The following is a 23,119-nucleotide window of genomic DNA, read 5'->3' on the forward strand; positions in this document are numbered from 1 at the left end:
CTGCAATTAGAAAAAAAAAAAGCGCAATGTTACTCTCGCTCGTTTTTGCACGCCTGCATTTCAAACTAAACAAAACGCGGCTTTGTAAGCTCGTTATTATTATTAATGAATTTGTCGAAAATATCAAAAGGCGACGGCGAGGTGACTCGTTTCGAGCGTCTTGAAACGGGTCCATCAGAGTTCCCAAATTGCTGTGACATTTTCCGTTCCGGATAGCGACTTTTTAAGAGAGACGGAGCTGGTTCCAGAACAGAGCACAAACACAAAGCCTATTAAATAAGCTCCTATTTTAAGCTGCGCTGCTTATTTGTCCTCTGTACATTTCAAGCTAGGAGCGGAAAGTTTCCACCTCTGCAGAGGCCATTTAAGAAATGAGCAGCACTGGGTCTCCCAGCGTTTCCCCCCCATCCATTATTTCAGCCCTCGGCAGCACTGCGCTAATGCTTTGATACTCTCTCCCCATTTGTCTTAGCATCACAGATAAACTCTGTCATTTAAGGCAGGCGGCAGAGAGACACAGAGAATGTTTGCCACCGTTTCTCTGCGTGTGCCGACTGGATCTATGCACATCTAAATGCATTTCCAGACACGTCTAAGCATTTGCATGCATGCGTGTGCTTGTTTGTGTCATCTAGCAGGGTGAAGTGGGGGGAGGAGGGGTCCGAGTCCCAGAGCAGAATTATTGATTTGCACGAGTTTGTCAGCTGGGCTCGCAAATGCAACCAGGCAATTAGGAGCACTTTGTGCTGGAAAGAGGAGAGATCACCTCGCCTCTCTCACAGGGTTCTGTGAAAATGTCACTTTCCATCAGGCGGCCATTTACAGGCTGCTGCTGCTGAGAGGGAAAGGAGTGTCAGTTCACAGGAGGAGGAGAGGGAAGTGGAGAGGCAGATTAAATACAAAAGGAAGGCCGGAAAGTACAAAGAAATGATAAAAAAACAACAAACACACACACACACACACACACGCATACAGTATATATAAAAAAAACACCTTTAGCTTCAGAAATATTCAGAATTACGACCTACGTTGGATTTCTACTGGGATTTTATGTCGCAGACCTAGAAAATGGTGGGTAAATGTGAAAAGGGAGGAAAATGATACAGTATTTGAACAATGCTTCACTTCATGAGTGAATGGCTATTTATTCAAATGTTTGTAATTTGACTCCATCCATCTTCTCATCAACTTTAACCCACTCCTCCGTCCCTGCTGAAGAAAACCTTCATCCCCACAGCTTGATGCCTTCGCTGTGAACGCGTCTCTAACGATGAGGCATTCAGGCTGTTGTGCACGACTCCAGGCCAAAACAGTGTCCTCATCTGACTACAGCATCTTCTTTTACTGCAAGACTACAAACAAAGTTACTTTTGGCTTTCTTTCAACAACAGCTTTAGATTTGCTTTCACAACAACAGCAGCTGTGTTGAGGACCGGAGCGTTCCTCCGGAGTTCGCGTGGGCCTCCTGTCTGCGTCTCTGATTAATGCCTCCCCTTAGGTAGATAAAGTCTAATGCATAATTAGGTAAGTTCTGAATGTAAATGCATATTTATAGATTTAGAACACTGATTACAAATATGAGTTGCACTTTTGAGATTGGTATTAACAGATTTTCAGCGTTAAAATGACGACATGTTCCCGTAAATTCTGCCAATTAGTGTTAATGTTTGCAGCTTCACTTAAAAACACGGAAAAAGTCCAAAGGGCTGTTTCTACGTTTGCAATGTGTTTTAAAAGTGACCAAAGGAGAAGGAAGAACGTTGTACGTTATACGTTAATTTTAGAATTTCTGCGTTTTTCTTAGAAATTCTGAAACTCATTTCATCTTTAAGTAAGGCACGTGTGTCAAACTCAAGGCCCGCGGGCCACCTGCGGCCCGCCGTAATGTTTGATGTGGCCCAGAAGGACACATAAATAGAACCTTGGAAATAAGTGGTGTATGCTTTAATAATATTTTATCAATCACAGTTTTCAACGGAAGAGGATTGGGACAACAGAGGAAAAAAGTTCTGAATCTTTTTCTTGCGGTTTTGATTTTTTTTCTCAGAATTATTTTTATTTTTTGAGAATTTACCAGAACTGTTTTGACTCAAAAGTAAGAATTCTGAGAAAAAAAGTGAAAATTCTGGGAAAAAAGTCAGATTTGTGACTATTTTTCTCAAAAGTAAAGCCAAATTAATTTTTTTCCCCCAGTGGCAACAATCTTTTATATCTATTCTGCCAAATCACATTAACGTGAAATGATGTTCGGTATTATTTAACTTTAAGAAGTACTCATCGAGTGCAGAGGCGACTATTTATTCGCGTTTTAGAGGTTTGTTAATGGATTATATCAACATATTTCACCACAAACGGCCCTTTGAGGACATTCACAACTTTGATCTGGCCCAAAATAAAAATGAGTTCGACACCCCCTGAAGTAAGGCACACAAAAATCAGCTGAACCCATCGGGGCTGATTAAGTTGACTGCGTCACATCAATAGCAATCAAAGTCAATCACCAAAAAAAAAAAAAAATAAAAAAATCACACCGGAACGCACAAGTCCCGTCTCACTCCAAGACCTTTCAAATCAACCGGCGGGAAAAGATGCAGAGCAGCCGGCGGACTCGTCACAGACTCCGCGGCTCCCTGCGGGTCTGAGCGCTTAGCTGGGGTCTCACTTCCTGTAATTGGGTTTCGGTGGCACCATCATTCCCTGCGACAGCCTGTGCGGACAGGATAATTGTGGCCTCAAATTCTATTTCAAACTTCATTAAGTTTCAAAGCAGGATTTGTCACTTTGACCAGCGAGCACGAAAAGGAAGGAGGTCCGAGGGAAGGAGGGAAAAAAGGAAAACAATTACAGAACACGGGGCTGTGTCGATATATAATGAACCTCTTCCAGACCTGTGGGTTAGCATGGGGAAACGTGAGCGTGTGTGTGTGTGTGTGTGTGTGAGGAGGCGGGATGAGCCGGACCACATGTTGGTGCCGCTGCCCTTCGTTTCGACAAAGAGGATGCTGGGATGCGATAATAAGCCACTCTCAGGTCCACAGGAGGCGAACGCCGCGCATATAAGGGTAAACTGAGCCTGCTTAATTCCGATTCAATTTGAGCACTAATTCCAAATCCTAATTGCTTTTCCACCAAAACTGCTGGACCAGAAAATTTGTCGCCGTTCGTACATTGTTGGCCGTTTTGCCCACGCGACTTCTGATCGCCGGCGAAGTCTCGCCGCCGTCGAAATTCTAATCAGTCTAAGTCAACATCTGCCCCCGAATTACGGAGAAGACGTAGAAGAAAGTGGATATAAATAGAAAGAGAGAACGAATTGGGAGATAGACTGGTTGTAAGACAAAAAAAAAAGAAGAAAAAAGAAGTGGAGGAAATTGCATAGAGGGGGAAAGAAAGTGAAGAAAGGTCATAGTATGGGGAGGGTTTATAAGGACCATTAAAAGGAGAAGTGCAAGGGGAAGTCAGGGAGTGAGAGGGCATGGGAACGAGAGCATGAGTGGATAATGCTTCTCATCAGTGGGGAGAAGATAAAAGGTTTCTCTCGGAGCAAAAAGAATGACCGTGTTCCAAGGAATAGGAGGGAAACGAGGTAAAGGCTGAGAGGTAAGGAAAGGCAGAAGGAACGGCTAAAACCCGAAACATCCCGGTGAAAGTGATAAGGAGGACATCGCTTTTCCACACCTGAGAGCCTGATGAGTTCCTCTGCAACAAGGCAGAGGTGAGACTGGTGCAAATAATCTTTTTGGGATTTTTTTTTTTAACTTTTTGTCGGAAGCATATCTCTCAAAAGGAACATGTCGACTTCTGTTCTGAACCAAAAGATGGGCGGCTGAACAATAGGCAGGAACGCACTCACCGACCGATTCATCACATTCAGCTATTCAGGTGTAAAAAAACTAGCAAACCGGTCAATAAAATGGCAGCAGCTCATCACATTTAGCTATCTATATGTGGCAAAAAGACGGCACTCAACATTATAATGGGGTAAAAAAGAGGATTTAAGTGGCTGTGAACATGAACGTTGGTCTTCCAGAACCTGATGATCCATAGGGCTTTTAACACATGTCCACATCGAAAGTTAGAGAATTTAACTAACTAACCCTGACCAACGGTACTGCACAGTGAAACTGAGGCTAAAATATGCACAGTCCCATCAACATTAGGCAGAACTGGAAAAATGTTGCCTATTTGGAGAACTCTGTAGTTCATAATATGATGTAAACACAACAAAAAGCATGAATCCATCTCACGCTGTATCAATATTTCTGGCCTGTTAGTGAGCAAAACTATATCAGCAGCTGATCAAATGTTTGCCCGACAGAAAAATACAAAGAGAAAACAAACTACATGTAGAAGAACGAGATGAAACGGTCCTGTCAGAAGACATTTTAAGACTTCAGATTAAACATGTGTGATGTTGTAACATTTAATCACACACACTAGTTCACAGTCACTCACCACGCTTACATTTCGTTCCTTTAAAGATAGACCTGGTTTTTGTTTAGAATGCAACGCATCGTAAAACCCTGTATTGTGGAATGAGTGTGCATATTTTAGTTTACAGTGTTTTACTTGATTTAAGCTTTGTGTGTCTTGAGTTTCCTCAGTGCCGCCTGCTCCAGGCCTTCAGGTGGATATTGGTCCAAACCACAACTGAGCTTTAAGAGGGAGGAACAGGAGTTTCGCATGTTGGCTCTGTGTGTTTCCCCCTTTGTATCTTCTGTGTGGCCTGACCAGTCCGTTTCCCCTTTGTCTCATTTAGAGAGCTCTGCTTGTTTGAACCAGTCTGAGTTGATTTCTGTCACTTTGACCTCTTTTATGAGCCCAATATTTACCCAAGTTTTCATTATTTACCCAAGTTTCTGTTTTGGGTTCAGTAAAAAAAAACCAAACAATTCTTTTTAAATTTAAATCTGTGCCTGACTCTCCTTTTACTGCTCGGTTCATCACAACATATTTAAGGAAAACCTACATTTAGTTTTTTATGAATTTAAGACTTTGTAAGGCTCAAATTTGAGATACATGCATTTAAGACTTTTTAAGGATCCACAGACAGCCTGTGATATCCTGCTGTTTCCGTTTACTTTCATTCACCTAAGCCGGCCCATAAATCCACTGAAATCAAAGTCAATGGCGAATCCATCCCTCCCGGATCATTAAACGACAATGATTTTGGGCTTTATTTTTTTTAAATAATAGCTATACAGCAAAGTAAGTTCTGGACAGGGAGAAAACGTGTCACCATCTGGAACGACTTCTTCTCAAACTTCCCTGAAGTTTGAGAATTAGATAAAATACACATCAACATTTCTGTCTGCGGGTCTGTCTAGGTTAAAAAAAACAACAAAAAAAACATGTTATGGGTAACTGCAGGCAGCAGAGGCTCGCAGATGCGCATATACTGCCTGAATCTCAACGAGGTGCTGTCAGGGTGGATGAACCGGCTCCTGACAGGAGGCTGGTTCAAAACGGGGATGGGGAGATCAGGGGGGGGGAAGAAAAACAGTCAACATTATACCCAGAATCTGTTAAAGGCTCTGGGGCATCAGACTATTTACAGCTAGCTGCCATCCCCACTGGCAGGGAATGTTGTCAGAGAAAAAGCCAGTCGTACAATATAAAATTAACCTGGACAATTCCACGATTTTTCGGCAGCAGCATGAAAAGAATATTGCCACAGAATAGGTCCCCAATTAGACAAAAACATTTTTATTTTTTTATTTTTTGCCTAATCAAGTGGATTAGAGCATATAAGTTTCTGACAGGTTGTCAATACAAAATAACAAGACGGACCAGATGAAGGGGCTACGCAGTAAAAATAAAATTAATTTTGGCAAGAGGAAGAAAATAAACACACACACACACACACACACACAGAAAAAACAAAACAAAAACAAACATAATTTATACTCTGGTAAATGTGCAATAAAAATTCATCCAACCCTGATGAGATCTTTTGAGAGGCAGGAGAGCGGAGACGAGATCTCTCGTCTTTTCAGCGGCTATTATTACTTTTCCTGAGTGATCGGGCAGCAAGTGGACACCTCACACGAGCTGCTGAAACGCGTCGCCAAGAGGAATCCTGAGTGACCACTTGTGACTGCGTCTCAGCGGCCCGTTCAGCGTGCAAATAAACACGGAGCCCGTCTCATGCGGTCGGCTGGCCGACAAACAAACACGATCAATATTCTTGGTCTGTGAGACGTTCTACGTCGGTTTCAGAATTTCGTTAAGAGCTAAACTGCTGGGCAAGTGATGTAAATCTCTACGACAGGATGCAGATTTGTGGATGTTTTGTTTGTTTGTGCTGAACAACACGTATTCTCTGAATGTGCGGTAAGGAAGGGAATAATCATCAGGTCTCGTTTCCTCTTCAATGCATGCTGTGTGCTCCTGCAGATGTTCTCTGGACAGTGCACGTTGAATTGGGATCAAGGCTGAGGCATCCAGTGTTTTTTTGCTGTGTCACCACACGTCTGGACAAGATGGCCGAAAACCGTATCACAACGTAAGCGATTCATATCAGTCCATACTGATAATCATTTATTATCAGTTTTTGGTTTTAAATATTTGAAATACTGCCAAACTGGAGACATGGCACTTCCTGTTCACAGTTTTCTCTCCATGATGTTTTTGGGGGTTTTTTTTTATTTTTGAGGAGTTATGACAAAAGGTGGAAAAAGTGATGCAATGATGCTAACCATGTTGGTCAGCTAGCCGGGGGAGGTTGAACGGCTGAAGTCTTTCCTCTTCCTACATCCCCCAGAATGCTGTGCAGTTCTGGATCAGTGAAGTTATTCAATATTCTGTCCTATTTTCTATTAATACTGATCACGTGTCTAATGTGAGGAATATTCTTGTGGATTTATTGCTCAGCCCTACAACATGGTGTCACTATGTTTCATTTATGTATTTATTTATTTATTTTTTCAAAATATAAAGATCAATTTGCCGTCTGGGAATGAAATTTCAAGGCTCCGAGAGTCTTGAAGAAGTCACATAATTACTCCGAAATAAGCAGAAAGTTACTGAGAGGGAACATGTGCAGCATGATCAGTTGTTTGTGAATCAAAAAAATCAAAATAATAAAAAATAATTATGTCATTGCCATTTCTGTGTTAAAAACAAAAATCCATAACCTTGTCTGATTTGTTAAGAAATTCAAAAGAGAACTTCATAACTAGATGCAGTTCTTTAGCTCCTATGCTTTTGATTAATAGGAAAATCCAGTTTTTTGTTTGTTTTTTTGTTTTTTGTCAGTACTTGACCCAGCAATCCACAATCAGGTCTGACCGATTGATTGTTGCATCTCCAAAAGCTTAACGGTGATTCAGAGTTCAGTGTCGGCGCGCATCTTCAAACAAAACCCAGACACATCAATGCTTTTCAGTTTGTAGTTTCCGTTCTGAATGAGACTCAAAAACTGAATTATAAAAAAAAAAGCCTTTATTCAACATAAAAAAAAAAAGAGAGATGCAGCGTACACAATAAATCCAAGGACGTTTGGGCATAATTCCCCTCTACCTTGAATCTCAAAGCTCCAGAAGTTCTGCAACCTGCTGAAAAGAAAGTTCAGCTCAGCCTGTGTCAACCGGGTCGACACGACTCCAAGCTCCTCTCTCAGAGATAACCGTCACAGTCTTTTGTATTAAAAACACGCCATTATCCTGACAATTTATAAAATGAGCAGGTTGTTTAAACGGTAGAGCTACACAAAATATCCAATCATAAAAGCCACAGTATCATTGCACATTTCCCAATGGAGTGCTTAGTAGCTGTACTTTGATGGATATCATATTTCAAATACCGTGCATTCATCTTCTACCTGGAAATTACATACATGGAAAAATTCGTTGGCAACCATTATAAAGACACCAAAAACAGCCCAGAAATCCAATATAACCTTTAATTACAGCAACCATTAACCATTAACGTACATTCAGTCACCGATATAAACACATTTAGCTTATAATGTTGAACGATGGAGGAACTCTGATGCCGTGAGTCTGTTTCTCTTCTCTACGAACGATAAATGAGTCCAGTTCATCGTGAACGTTTTGAAACACAAGCAGATTTTAAATATGAGTCTCCCCTCTGAGGTTGCTGGGATGTTTAAAGATTCATGTTTCTGCTTACTGAAGCCACATGAAGAGTTAAAGAGGAGGTTCAAACGCCGACCTAGAGGCAAAATGCGTCTGACAATAAGGTATGGAGAGCAGCGGCACTGATAAATGTGCCAACGGTGATTTAAAAAATTCACACGTTTGTCAGGGGTGGCAGCAGATTTGGCTTGATTTGTCGTTGGCTTCACGGTGGATTCAAACTGCTTAATCCTTTTCAGTCTAAACACCAAAACTGCAGCTCCATTAAGGTTTCAAAACTATGCAGGCAAATAAAATAGGTACCGTTAAATCAGCAGTACTCTGTATTTTCCAGACATATAGTGTCATTTTATAGCACAATCAAGTAACCAATCAATCAAGTATCAAGTTGTTAAAAAAAATTTGCTGCGTGTATCTAATATAACTTAAAATAAATGTGCCTTTAAAAACTGTCTCTTTAAAAACTCTTGCTCTTTCTGAAACTCCGCCTTCAGGAAGTCGTCACAACATGGCTCCACTATTAACCCTTTAACAACGTTTTTACCAGCTTTGCATTGAGAATATGAGCTGAACAGATTCTCAGTTCCACCAGGTGTTTGCTAATTGCCGCTGGCTAGTCTGAAGGAGCCGAGTGGGGGAGTGGGAGGACGGCTGGTCTGTGAGGCGGAAACCGCAGCTCCGAGGAGGAGCTTTATCGTGAGGCGAGACTCCGGGTATGTTTTTTATGAGGGAATAAAATTACAATAAAAAGTTGATTTTACATAACACTGCCGCTTTAAGATGTTTCAAACATTCTCTGTTCAGCTTGCTCTCCACCCCCCACCGTCCCTGCTTCATTCAGCAGGTTACCTTGCGAGTCAGAATTTGACTTTAGCAGTGAGTGAACATGGCTCTCTTTTCCTCTCTGCGTTGGCCTCTTGCCCGACTACAGCTGGAGTTGGCTTTTCACGCCGGATCGCCCGGGCAGCGCGCCGTCTGTAAAACACGGGATGAAGTATTGTTCTGGCCTCGGCACCGGCAGCTGTGGTTTTCACTGATTTTCTTCCCGTCGGAGTGCAGCCCACATAGTGCCAGACATGGGAAATAATAATCATGTCCTGCTCCGTCTCAACAACTCCGAGGTTCGTGTTGTGTTTGTGAAAGAAACAGACAGGATGGCGAAATCGTGGGTTTTTTTTGGGTTTTTTTTGTTTTTTTGCTTACCGGGTCTTGACATGCTGCTTACATCATGGTTTTTGTAGCAAAAAATAAATAAATAAATAAATAAAAATTTCTGTGTCTTCCTTTAGAAAATGTCTCTTGTGTAAGTTGTGTTTCTGCAAAGGGAGTTAGGTAGATAGTTACCTAATGGATGCCTCTCAGTTTTGGAAGCAACAAGCAGCACAAATCTACATTTACACAAAATCTACAGTAGAAAACTTTGCTGTGAGGGATCTGCAATGACAGACAAGTGGGCTTAAACAACGTGACAGAATAATGTCTGAAATTCAATACTCCACATAATTTTGCGTCCTTATCCAGACTTTGAAAATAATGAAACCCAATCCTTATCTCGTCCAGATCACGTAGGAACTCTGGTTTTAAAAGGCCTCAAGTGTCCTAATTAGGATCTCTGAGTGTCTGAATGGGATTTCTCCTCAGTCCAGTTCGACCGTTCATCCTGCTAGCGTCGTCCACTTGTGAGCAAATTATTCGGGTTGTGTGTTAGCACTGCGTCTGCACAGGAGTTCTCTGATTATCAAGCTTCATCTCGTGTTGGAAACTCAATTGTTCCCCACGTGCCTCTCAAACTGCAGGCTTGCAGATGGATTTTAGAGTTTCTATAAGTTTATTAAAACAAACATCATTTAGTTATCAAGTTAGTTTCCAAGTTGAAAACCTTACAGTAACAGTGGCTTCGGTATGACGGACTACTTTTCCTCACTCTGTTAATTTCCAATTCTGCATTATAAGTAATTATTGCTGTGAATACTCAGGATCTTTTTCTCGTCTTTTATCTGATTAGACTAAACCGACGTTCATAAATTAAATCCCTTGGTTTTGCGTAGCGCCTTGAGATGACGTCTATTGTGAATTTGCACTGTGCACTAAATAAACTGACTTGACTTGACTGTAAGTCAGACTAATAGCAGGAATTATTTAGAAAACACCCCGGTGCTTCCACGTCTGCTGTTTACACCCATCACTTCGCCTCTCCGCGCCGAAAGCAGCCTTTAATTAACCCTTCCCCCCAGGCCAGGCTGAGATAAAAAGTCCGCTAAATCTCACTGGAAGTGTCGGGAGAGAGAAGCAGAGATGCACTCCCTCTGAACCCCCTCTTGGGAATCAAGCGGGAGCCGCCTGGTTTTTGATCTGCTGCTCTTACTTTTGAGAGAGATGCTCCAACCTTCTCTCAGACTCGGGTTGGAAGTGGGAGGTAAGAGCGACGGAACGTCACGGCCCAGATGCTCGGAGCCTCAAACGCAGCGTTATCTCTAGAGAAGTCCACACAAATCCGTATCCGAGGCCACGTCACACGATTTCAAAGACTCGTTTGGGTCACCCTGTGTGGCAGAGCACTGAATTTCACAGAGTGCGTGAACTTGTTCCTGCTGTGTGTTGGTGTTCGGTAGTTGAAACCAATTAACATTAACAGCAGACCAACACTCCTGGTTCTTCATCTTGTTCACAAAGCTAATCCTCTTAGTTTTAGACACAGTTTTCATTTATCCCTCGTTAGCAGCGAAACGCAGTGAAAAGCTGATTTTTATTAGTCATGTTTATTTGTTGCTTAGCGGCGGGGGGTGTGAGGGTCCGGTGGCAGAAAATGCCAAATGGCGCGGTTTCAAACCGGTCCGTCCTGATGGTGCGATCCCATCGCCGCCTGTGGAACGTCTGGTCATGTCGATAAGCGCGATCCGCTGGACGTTTCCCCTTTGATGGTGTTCTCACGGTGCTGGATGTGAGAATGAGTCGTAATGCTGCACTGAACCTTTGATATCCGGGGCTTCAGGTGCTGAAATCGATACACACACGGCTCAACGTGTTTACTGTGAGTGACATTTATGTACAGTAGAAGAAAAAATGCCGTGGATCTTTTTAGGGATCAGAGGCTGCGTTGTTATTTGTTGTCTTTCATGTCATTAATCATCTTAAACACAAGGAAGAAAGTTGTAAAACTTCTAAACATGTGGAGCAAAAAAAATAAAAAAATCTAATTGTTTGGTTCCAGCTTTACTTTAGGATTATATGCAGCTCTTCTCTTATTTTAGAAGATGAAAAGTAAAAATTTGGGTCTTGGAAAATAATTGTGTAATTTAAAGCAGTCAGTGTTGACCAGTGTTGTTATTGTGATTTGGTGACCGTGTGCGGGAAAAGTCTAAAAATAGTGAAAATAGAAGGATAAATGTCGGCTATAAACATTTGTGCCAAATGATTTAACTTGTAATAGTCAGTTTAGAAAGGGAAGTCATAAAATTAATTAAATATAAATCAAAACCAAATATGTTTTTCTTTTGCGTCGTGGCAGAGTTGTTTCAAAACAGAATTTGGGTTTTTGTTTTATTTTTTCCAGACAGTCTGGATTTCTGCTAAAACACACACTTAGGAAAATATGGTCTGTAAGATCGACGCTACAGATAATCCCTAAACGACTGCAGGTTGTGCTTTTTTCACACATTGCATGCTTTTCTCCAATTAAATATATTTTTTGCTCGTGATACAGAAATGTGAGGTTTGTTCACACCTACCTGAAGGTTTCTTTTCTTTCAAAAAGTACCTTTAATCAGATAAACAACCCTCATCATAACACATATTCTACTTTATATTACTATGTTTATCTTTCATACAAAGTTAAGTCACTTCAGCTTCTACATGACAACTTCATGATCTCTGCTGCCCGTTTCTTGTTTAATTACCATTAATAAAGGACATGATCCACTAAGAAAATGTTAAATAAATAAAAACATAAAAAAACAAAGAAGCTGGTGTTTATTTCCTATTTTACAGTTTTTAAATAAAAAAAATAAATAAAGCATTATTTTAGCTTACACTGACTCTATAAGGTTTATGTCACCTTATGACTGAATTAATGACAAATTTTCCTAATATTTTTTGGCAGAATGAATTATATAGGTTTGAAACAGGTGGCTGATTTTAAACACTGAGTCGTGATACTCTCACCTGGAGGAGAACAACGTCGTTTAGCTGAGTGAACATCTTCAGACATAAATGGAAACGCTGACACGGTAAACATGTTTTTCTGATTTTTCCTCATAATGTTTGTCTTTTTATTCTTTATTATTTGCAGTTTTGGATGAAACACAAGCTGTGAATATTTCCTTCAGTAAATATTCCATGTTATGTACTTTAACTTCGCGGGTGCCAATAACGGTGAGCAGGACTGGAAGTAAAGCATGACTTCTAAATTCATAATGTGTCAGCAAGGAAGAAAAGGCGATATAGTTTAGTAAATGAATTGATGCCATTTGTCAGTCTTTAATAATACCAGTTAAACTGCAACAAATATAGATACATAATTTATATATAAAGAAAGAGGAGTTGTCAATGAGCCAATCAAATATTAGGATTACAGCTGATATTTAAATTACTATCAAGATAACAAATTTTGCAGGACGATAAAGTTATTGCGATAAACGATAACATTGTTGTTTTGAGATGATTTTCAAGTCACAAAATTTTTATGGTCTTATGATGCAAACAGACATAGTCAGAGATGAACAAACTTCTGATGAATATTTAACTCTGGACCCAGATTACATTTTAGATATCTAAAATAAACAAAGCAAATAACAGCAACAACAAATTAAATGAATTACGAAGTCTCTGAAATGACCTTCAAGACAATGTCTAGTTGAGACCAATTTACCAGACTGAAGACTTACATCATCCAGTTTCTGGTACAAAGACAGAGAAAAGGAAGAAACTATTAATCATCAAAATGGAAATTACTGATCTCGTTTCAATTTATCAGGCAATTAATTGATTTATGGCGAGAGAGGTAATAGATAATCTGTCCACCCATCAAGAGGAGCCATAAATCCCTGTTTTTTTTTTTTTAACACTTGTAGACTCCATTCTATGGGAGGCCAAAAGTGAAACATTTGTTGCAGCTGCTGCTGTTCACTCGTCCCTCTGCTCTGTATCAAATGACACAAAAACCTCAGAAGAAGACGCTGAGTGCAGCTTCCTTCCTTCCTTCTGCACAAAATGTAACCAAAAATCAGATTTCAGTGGTTTGAGGATTTATCTTTGGTCTTTGATAAAAGACCAGGAGGCATTTGTCCCACTAGCGCCAGGCTCTTGTGGTTTTTTTTTTTTTTTTTTGTATTTACCCAGAATTCCCTGCGTTATAGCTAGCTTCCTGCTTCTGGAGCGGCCTCGGCATCCACATAAGCATTGATACTGCCAGAGTTCACTGCATCGTGTGTTTTTTTTAGTCCGCGTCAGAGTTCGACAACTCCCCAAACGAACAGGACTTTCCTGTTCGATTAACGCAAACAAAGCTGAACCCCTAAACCTCAGGACGTCTCACAATCTTCCAGTCTTCTTTGTTAGATTTTTCCAACGGTTTAGATGTGGAGTCGATTCTCTGTCAAGGAAGGAAGAGTTAAAAAAAAAAAAAGAGTCAAATCTAAAATTATTAATGTACTTCGGCTCATGTCTCAGATGTGGCCGGGTTCTTTAACTGCAGGGATGAATCAGAGCCTCAGGCTATGAAAACCAGCTCCAGCATAAATCTGAGGCAATTAACTCCAGGTACAAACCAGGAACGTTTATGGTGAGTAAAATCTTTAACTTGCAGGGGACATATTAAAGGATCAAACAGCCTAGAAATAAATAAATAAATAAAAAATAAAAGTACGCCTCCTTGAGACTCAACTGGAGATGAATCACTATCACTTCTTGTTTTCTTCAGCTAAAAAGGCAATTAGGCAAACACATTGTCTTTCTCTTTCTTCCTTTCTTTAATTAAAATTCAGCAGTTCAGGGAACAATGGCGGTGTAAAAAAAAAAAGAAAAAGGGAGACAAAAAGGGCTGAACTCCTCACTTATGCTATTCTCTTTTTGACGCGGCACTCACAACACCTAACAAAGTGCGCTCCGCAAACAAATAGTACATGGCAGAGGCTGCTCAATGAGAGGGAAGAGCAATTACTCCGCTCATAGCGGGATGCGTTTCTCGCTAATAAGAGCCGCCGATTTCACTCTGCTCGACACAAAACTCCTTTTGTCGTCTGCTCTCGTGCTTCTTAAGGCACGCAGAGAGCCTCCGATTGGAAAACAAAAGGAGGGAGCTTTTGGGATGTCTGGTTGGCCCCGCTAATTAGGAGCTCTGTAGATAGACCCACGCTCCGCTGGGTAGTAGACGAGCACACGCAACCGCACACTTGCTCATCCATTGCTCACACATCCACAACACGCCTTCCTATATTGTTTACAAATCCCCCCCGAGATTAAACTTCGCAGCAGAACAATATCTGATCGCTACGAAGATAAACACGGGCTCCCCCGGGGGGTCTGATTGTTAGAACAAGGGCTCTTTTCCTGTCGAGACGTGAGAAACACTCGAGCGTATTCCGCTCACGTCTCCCAAGTCTCGCTGCTGACCACAGGAGCCCCCAGCTCCCCGACTCTGAGGGAGGAGCCGCAACGCTCCGATAACGGATTCTGACAATGACGCGTGCGGGAACCCCGGGGGGTCCGGGAACCCCGGGGGGTCCGAGGCGCAGACGTCCCGGGAAGTTGGCTTCGTCTGACGTCGCAGAAATTCCTTGCGCGAGGCTTTCCGACGGGATGACGCGATCGCATTTGTCCTGCAGGTGGGGGGGCGGGGGGTGGATGGGGTCCATAACAGGCGGGAATCCTTGAGTAACAAGAGTTCAAGCATTAAAGCAACTTTTTTCTCCCTGCAGTTCGTGCTATTAATTAAATATAACTAATCCATTAAAACCTTTTAGCAACTCATAAAGTCGGCTCCAGATGGATTATTGCATTAGTAATCCTCGGCAGAGAACAGCTTGAAACCACACAGAAGTGTTAGTCGGAGTGATTATTTTTTTCATGCATTAATTTTAATGGTTTTAATATTAAATTATTACTTTCTGGCATTTAAAGGTGCTTTATGGCTCCGTGTGACTCAGACAATTAGAAACAGAGTCAAGTCGGAGTTCTCACATGAGTGAAAGCAGCGCTGCCTCCTGTTCCACGGCGCGGCGGAGCGCCGAGCCTGTGCTTTGTTCTCAGTAACTCAATAAAAAGGCAGAATCATCATCAATGCGCTCAGGTTTCATATAGATCCCGTCTCTGTGATTGATTCGGGACTTTTCTGGCTTCTTATGCTCAAACTGGATTGAAAACGGCACGAGCATGTAACATTCAGCTGGAATAAAATATTCAAGTTTTATGGAGGCATGTTGAAGTGACAATCTTACTGAGGCTTCATTTGAGTTGAAATGAAAAAGACTAGTTAAAGTTTCATTTGTATCTCGCTGAATTTAAAGGGTGTTTAACCAATATAATGACTCTGTTGTTTTAAGTATGATTGGTCATTTTTCACATAAGGTACATGAGCTAAAGTTAAAGGATGTGGACGTCAACATTTGTTTCAAATTAGAAGTGCTGTTTTCTAATGTCAAGTTCACAATTACGGTTTTCCAATAAATAAATGCCCCCCCCCCAAAAAAAAAAAAAAAAAAAAAAATCACATATAAATAATTCATTCAAGTCATTAGAAAACATCATCCTCCTACCACTTCCTGTTGTCTTTGTCGTCTTTTCCACCAGTAGTAGCATCCGGTTGTTCATCACATGACTTCTGTGATGCAAAACAAAACATTTCCGTTTTGTTTTGTTGTTGTTCTAAAAGCTGCTTTGCATGGTTAGTTCTGCTCCTCAGCATTTTGCATGAATTACAGTACAAAAAGGAGACTATTTATTTAGCACATGTGAATAAATAGTGTGCATGGAATCTTTTTGGTGTGAATATGTGTACTCCTACCAATTAGCATGTAATTTAATCTGAGTGTAAAATGAGTGAGAGAAAATTAGTGAGCAAAAAAGATCCGTTTATGTTCTGGTAATAATTGGGTTTTCTAATCAGAAACCAGAGAGAAAATACAAGAAGTTATTTGATTTTTTTTTTTTTTTTGGTTCTAAAAAAGGTCAAATTTAACCTGTTTCGTATTAGGCGGTGGAAAAATGAATGAAGAAAATGAATTGCCATAATAAAAAAAGAAAACACAAAATCTGTGGTTTCAGGAAATTAAAACCAGACCATTTAAATTTCCTCAGCTGAACATTTTTTACTTTTCTTTAAGAACGTAAAACGCTGACAGGGCTAGTTTGTTTGAGTTTAATAAGCTAAAGTGTCGGTCGGCTTCCTGATCAATCCCAACACCTTTCCTCTATGTGCCAGAACTGCAATGCAATGATTCAAATACAAATCAAATGTGCACATTATCAAAATTCAATGAAGAAGAACTCGACGCAGTAAGGATTACAGACTGTATTTGCAAAAATCCCCCAAAAGACTCAAAAGACAGTGAGATGGATCTACAAAGAGCCGACTTGTGGTGGCTTTTTACTTCTCAGATTTTTTTTCTTTTGTTTTGAAAGACAAGTGTCATTTTCCTTCCACATTAAGAATAATTTCTGCTGGCCTATCATATTAAACCCAATAAAATACGTGGAGGTTTGTCACTACATACATACAAACTGTATAAAGGCAGCAATGAGAAGTTTTACAAGTGTCTAATTCAGAATTTATAGTAGAGGCAGCATTAAGGAGAAAGCTCTCAGATTTACTGACATCTTGTGGCAAAACTGTGAAATGCAGCAAAAAGTATTGGCGGCATTAGGAACCCGATGAGAACCTTTGTGTGACCGCGAACCGCACCGTAAACGGCTGCTGCTGCTCGACCACAACGATGACTCGACAGTTCACAGCTCAGGCTGCTTGAAACAAACTGATTTATCACTGACGTGACTTTGTTTGAGCCACAGTTTTCCACATTCGCAGAGCCGCTGAACCGTCTTACCTGGTTTGGACCCTTCAGCCACCGAGCCGTTGTAAACCTGGTTTTGAAACTCGGGTCTGTTGTCGTTCATGTCGATCACGTAGATGTACAGGTCTATCGGGTTCTCCACCTTGTTCCCATTCATGTCCACTGCGTGGGCTCGCAGCTGAAAAACAAAAAGCGAGAGGAGAGAGTCGTAAGGGGTTCGGGGCGAAGCGTCTCTTCCGGGCTCAACCGCGGGGTTCTCCGGACTGGACCGAGCGCAACAACAGACGCAACCTTGACTTTTGTTAATTGGCAGCTGCATTTAACTGGCAAGACATCCATAGGTGCCACTGATGCAGTGGCATCCAGCTGGCGTCTTGGCACAGGGAGCAAACGACACAAAGGGGGTTGGGGGGAAATAGTGAAATGTTCCAGATGCACAAACAACACTTATTCTGTTGTTAGCACAGCCAGAGGCCTGAAAACATCAGAGAGGTGTTGCTGCTCAAGCTGCGTCTTCTTTTTGTTCGGGGGGAATGTTTGTCTCAGTTTGTTTTGACAAAGCCAGCCATTTGGATGGATGTCTTTGTCTGATGAGCCGCTTCTTGACAATGTGTAGCGCGAGAACAGAGACGGAAAAGAGGGTGAGGATAAAAAGCAAAAAGAAAAAAAAAGAAAGAAAAAACAGACAGAGACAGACAAACAAAAAGTGGAGCTGGAAAAAGATGAAGGAGGTGGGAAGGAGAGAAGAGACAGAGGGGGCTTGTGGAAGTAAATGAGGGCTGGAAAAAAAAAAAAAAAACAAGAAAGAAAAAAAGAGACAGAGACAGACAAACAAAAAGTGGAGCCGGAAAAAGATGAAGGAGGTGGGAAGGAGAGAAGCGAGAGAGGAGGCTTGTGGAAGTAAATGAGGGCTGGAAACACAAAGAGGCAGTGTGGGGGTGTAGAACAGGGGGGCACTGACAAAAGCAATCATCATCTACTGTGGGGTGTCTTAATTTCCACCATTGCTGTGGCGTACTTTAAACTCCCCACCTATTCCTGTTAATGATTGCCGACCCGACACGAAGCTCAGTAATGGCCCTGGAACCAAACGGCCTGCGTTCCCTGTGATTAACAGACTGCCGCTGCTTCTTCATCACACTTAAATGTTTCAGATCAAACATCTGTTGTGCCTGCGTCAAAGACTAAGACCGCCCAAGTCAATACAAAATTCAGTCATCGATTGATGGTTTAATTTCTTAAAGTTGCAGTGTGTAACTTTTATAAAATAAATGTTTTTTTTACACATTTGTTCAAACTGTCACCATCGGCTGACAAGGTAATATGAGACAGATAATCTGTGGGAAAAAAAATAAAATAAAATTTCCACCACTTCTGCCTGGTGATGCTGTTGCCGTCTGAAGAAATGAATGGCCCCTGGTCAAAAACAACCAATCAGAGTCATGAGGCGGGTCTTAGCGCTGTCAATCATGCTCACTAAATGATGGAGAAACAGCTTACGTTTCTTGGTAAACTGTTTATCTGCCATTATGGCGGCTACACTACCAAGCCTGAAAGTTGATGGAAGCGTAACAGAAAGAAAATGGTTATGAGAACTGCATACACAAGCATGATTAACAGCGCTACGATCCTCCTCCTGGCTCTGATTGGTTGTTTCTAGTTAGCACTGGGAGAAGGCAGAAGACAGATTATCACTGGACGATAGAATCGCTTTTAACCATTTTAACTTGATTTCAAGGTCATCTTGTTCAGCAGTAAAACTACAGACCAAATCACTCCAAAGTCGATGGTCCTGTCAAACTGCGTCTCACCTCCAGCTTGTTTTAAAAGTTACATACTGCAGCTTTAAGGGGGGTGGAGGGGGAAACCTGGAAATGAGGGAAGCGGAAGAGGAACCCCCTTCTCCATAACAGCGTACATTAATCTCAGTCGGTTGCTTAAAAATTCAGACCTGCAACAGAAATGCGAGTTAGACTCGACTTGGCTTGCTAAGCGGATGCGGGCTCCCGCTGCGGCCAAAGCCGACACGCTGGAGGAGGAGCCGCCTGTCAGCGTATTTACAGGAAACTGGCATGAATTGTGGGGACAACATGAGAGATTGAGTGGCAAGCACCTGCTCTCTCCAAAGCACCACTAATCATCTTGTCTTTTTTTTGTGGCCGTCTGTCACAGATGTTTGCAACTCCTCCCAAAAAGCGTCCAAGCGCCCCGTTCAGACACGTGTTTGCGCTTATCAACACGGACGGCGACGCGACGCGCGCTCTGGAAGACGGAACGAGCCCTCTTTAGCCCCTTAATGATCCTCAAGATGCTAGTTTTCCATTGGCTGAAGCACAGCAAACAAACAGGGAGAGGAGACCCAACAAACAAACAAAGCCAATCTGTTTTCTCAGCTGTGAGCGCTGCATGCTGGGAACGCGTGGCTGCTGCGGCGTCTGCGTCTGAACGTGTGAGATGAGGCGTTTCTGTGTTTTCATGTGTGTTTTGTCCACTCCGCTCCTGCCTTTGCTTTTTAGCATCTCGCTGCTTTGTATTCATCTTTATGTTTGCGTCTCTGTGAGTGCTGATCTTTGTCTCCCGGGATTTATTCCTGCGAGTTTGCGCTCCGCGAATACGGCGAAGTAAACCGTTACATATGCAAATATAAGCTAATATGTCATGCTGTGTGTGTCCCTGCACTATAGCATGCTAAGACTTTGGAGTGATTTGGTTTGTGCTCCTGAACATCATAACCTTGAAATCAATTTAAATGAAAATGGTTAGAAAATATATTATATTAACCAATGATGTGTCTTTAAAATGAATACAAGCAATTAATGTATAGATAGAAAGAAACTGTACTTGTTTTTTTTAGTTGATTTATTCATTTATCTGGAGTCATTTACATAAAATATTGATTATATATTAGAAAATATAGGTATTGTGTCAGATTATCACTTGCTTCTGGCAACAGGGAATACAATAAACATAAGGACATAAAAAGCAGGATTTTAAGGTGAACAAAATTTCAGATTTATCATATAATAAAAAAAGGAATCATTAGTTTTAATTAAATTCATAATTGAAGCTGCTCGTTTATTGATGATTGTTTTTGTAATTAGCCGTCTGATGTTTAGTGGGTGTGTGACAGCAGGGACACATTGTGTGTTTCTCATCTGTCTTGGACATCCAGCCATGAACGACTGAAACCGAATACAACTGGGCTGGTGAAAATCAGAAATCATTCATGTCTGGACATCTTTATTCAAATTTATTCATTTTCAGATATTTCTATGAATATAAATGTATTTCCCCATTGATTATTTGATATTCAGTGTTTGTCTTTAATTCCATGAATATTAATTATTTCTGTAATTAGTAATTCGCTTCCTTCTCTTTTCACTGTTGGCTTTGTAACTTTTATGCAGTGGGAAAAAAAAAACAGATCATCTTGTAGTAGGCAGAGAAAAAACCAGTCCACCATGATGACGCAACAACCCTAACCCTTGCCTTGCTTTTATTGACCAAATGTCTATGAATATTAAAACCCAAGGGAAAAATAAAGCCAGAAAACATTGAAGCGAGGCGAGAATTAAAGCAGAAATGTGGCGGACAAACGGGAAGAGGAAGCTAAAGCTACGCTAACTGGACTCTGAAAACTGCAGAGATAAAATGTGATGCTTTTGTTCGTCTTTGTCTTTTTTATTCCCGCAAACCTTGGAGCGGGTTTTTAATTGACTATTGAACTCTTCCTTACTCAAAAACTTTTCCACAGAAACCTGGGCGACAGCGGCAGCGGCTAACGAAATGGGAGATTCACTGAGATAACAGAAACAAACGCCGTCTTTGAATCAGATCTCCGCCTGGAAACCTCGCTGCCTCCTCCTCCGTCTCCTGCTCAGACCAGTTATTGTTTTTGTTGCTTGCTTATTTTATTAGGAACATCACATAATATGGTAAAGTTAGCTGTAAAGGCTAGTTTTCATCTGTTGTCCCTCAAGGTTTAATCAATATAAATGCAACACACATAGGAAAATGAATATGCTTCTTCCATCAAAACAGACAATAATAATAATGATGATGATGATGATGATCATGATGATGATAAATAAAAAAAACATATCAGGTTACAAAAAAAATAAAAAAACACAAAAGTTCACCACAATACAAATACATAAAAGAGATAAGATAAGAATCACGATCAATATGAATCAAATGTGTCTACATATTTGATCATCTAAGAGCCATCATTTTAAGTTAGTGGAAAACGATTGGAAAGACTGAAATACATTCTTACGTTCTCTGGTATTTTGTGACGAGTAATCATGAAACTACTATGTCCATTGGCTCATTAGCAACAAAAACAGACGATTTACGCGACACCTCGGTTCTGCAACGTTTTCATTTGATTGCTTTTTTTTTTTTTTAAACTGTTCCTTGAATGCTATTTTTCCCCAGATGTGATGTCTGTGAATAAGCACCAATTGTGTTTTGTGTCTTTAATCTAAAAACATCGTGTTAAACACCTGTTAGAAAAGCCTCGACCACACCAAATTACACGCGGTAATTAAATGACGTCGCAAAGCAGACGGTATCTCCGCGTAACCTCGATAAAAGTTCCCCCCTCATAATTAATAACATTTCTTCCATTTGTTGTGTATTCATGTGAATTTACGTTCATTTAAAGTCAACAAAAATTCCTCTTTGCTCAGCAGCTGAAGCTGTTGGCTAAATCGGCGACTCCGGTTAACGCCCACACCGCTCACCTATAGCTGATCCCTTCTGGTGCCAGTCTGTCAAAAACAGCAGCTGCGTCTCTCTTTTCCCCTTGAACCAAAAAAAAATAAATAAATAAAAAAATAAAAATAAAATAACAACAAATAACAAGCAAAGTTTGGCCTGCAAGCGCATCGGGAAACTTCCTGTCAAGTTTGGAAGAAAGTAAGCCATGGACCAAATGTCCCCTGAGCCAAACACCGGCTACATTCTCTCTCTTTCTCTCACACAAAAAAATCATACATCACATCAAAAGCAGCATGGGACCCCGCAGTTTAAATAGGCGGTGCATTCAAGCTGAAGTGCCAAACAGCCTAACATGGTGTTTTCACTCTGGGCTGCGTCAAACAGGAAGTGTTTTCAGAGCGGCTGCACTTTTCCGGGGGAACCGACCGACAAACCCGCCTGCTTTATTGATCCCAATTTGCCGGATGGGAGCAAAAGCAGGAATACTGAGAGAACAAACACGCAGAGTCCAGAACAAAGCAAATGAGCAGAGTGCAACGCATCAGCGTTCATGTGTTGTTAAGGTGTTTTTTGCATGTCGTCACTTTAGAGCCGCAGTCTGGAGAAAGATCTTTATGTAATAGAGCAACACAAAGTAGAACAGAAATGTGAAACGATTTGTGGTTTTGTGGTGAGTTTTCTTTTGTTATTTTGCGTCACCAGGTCAACTGCTTCACCGTTCCTTCCAAGGAGAGAAAGCCCCTCACCATCATACTACCACCACCATGCTTAGCTGATGGTGCATTTAAGGTGATGTGCTTGCTTGATTTTTTTTACTTGTAGGGCAACAAGTTTTATGTAAAACTTCTTCCACACCTCCACTGGTTCCCATTTGTTTCCTGTGTCTCCAAAGTGATGGCTCCCGTCCTCTTCCCTCCTTTTAGATGAAAAACGGATTCAGAGTTTGGAATATTTTTCCTTTTCTTTTAAATAAATCGCTTCTCCAATCATTCTGACCACTCAAAATGCTTTACACTTGAGTCATCCGTTCGCACTCACAAACGCACACACACATTTATACACTGATATGCAGACCGGGGTAAAGTGCCTCACCAAAGAGCACATCAACATGTGGCAGGAGGAAGCTGGAATCGAACCCTTCTGACCCCACCCACAAGTCGCCCCACTACTTCATCTCTTTCCTGTCTGTTTTGTTTCCAGGGTGCTGTTTATTTTCCATTGTTCTACGACAAAACTTTTCAGAACACCTGAATTCATACAGAGATTAAACTACAGACAGCTGGACACTGATTT

At 41.2% G+C, this 23,119-nt stretch overlaps 1 protein-coding gene across 3 annotated transcripts in view; it reads right to left on the reverse strand.

The window, feature by feature from the left end:
• Positions 1 to 23,119, reverse strand: part of LOC103145804 (cadherin-4-like) — a 307,601-nt gene that overhangs the window by 43,475 nt on the left and 241,007 nt on the right. For all 3 annotated transcript variants that reach the window (XM_016677075.1, XM_007563401.2, XM_007563400.2), the window contains one exon: positions 17,138 to 17,282. In XM_016677075.1, the coding sequence (XP_016532561.1) occupies positions 17,138 to 17,282 (145 nt within the window). The remainder of the gene's footprint in view (positions 1 to 17,137; positions 17,283 to 23,119) is intronic.

The sequence above is a fragment of the Poecilia formosa genome, unplaced genomic scaffold, assembly GCF_000485575.1.
Source record: "Poecilia formosa unplaced genomic scaffold, Poecilia_formosa-5.1.2 Scaffold147, whole genome shotgun sequence".
Taxonomy (NCBI): Eukaryota; Metazoa; Chordata; class Actinopteri; order Cyprinodontiformes; family Poeciliidae; genus Poecilia; species Poecilia formosa.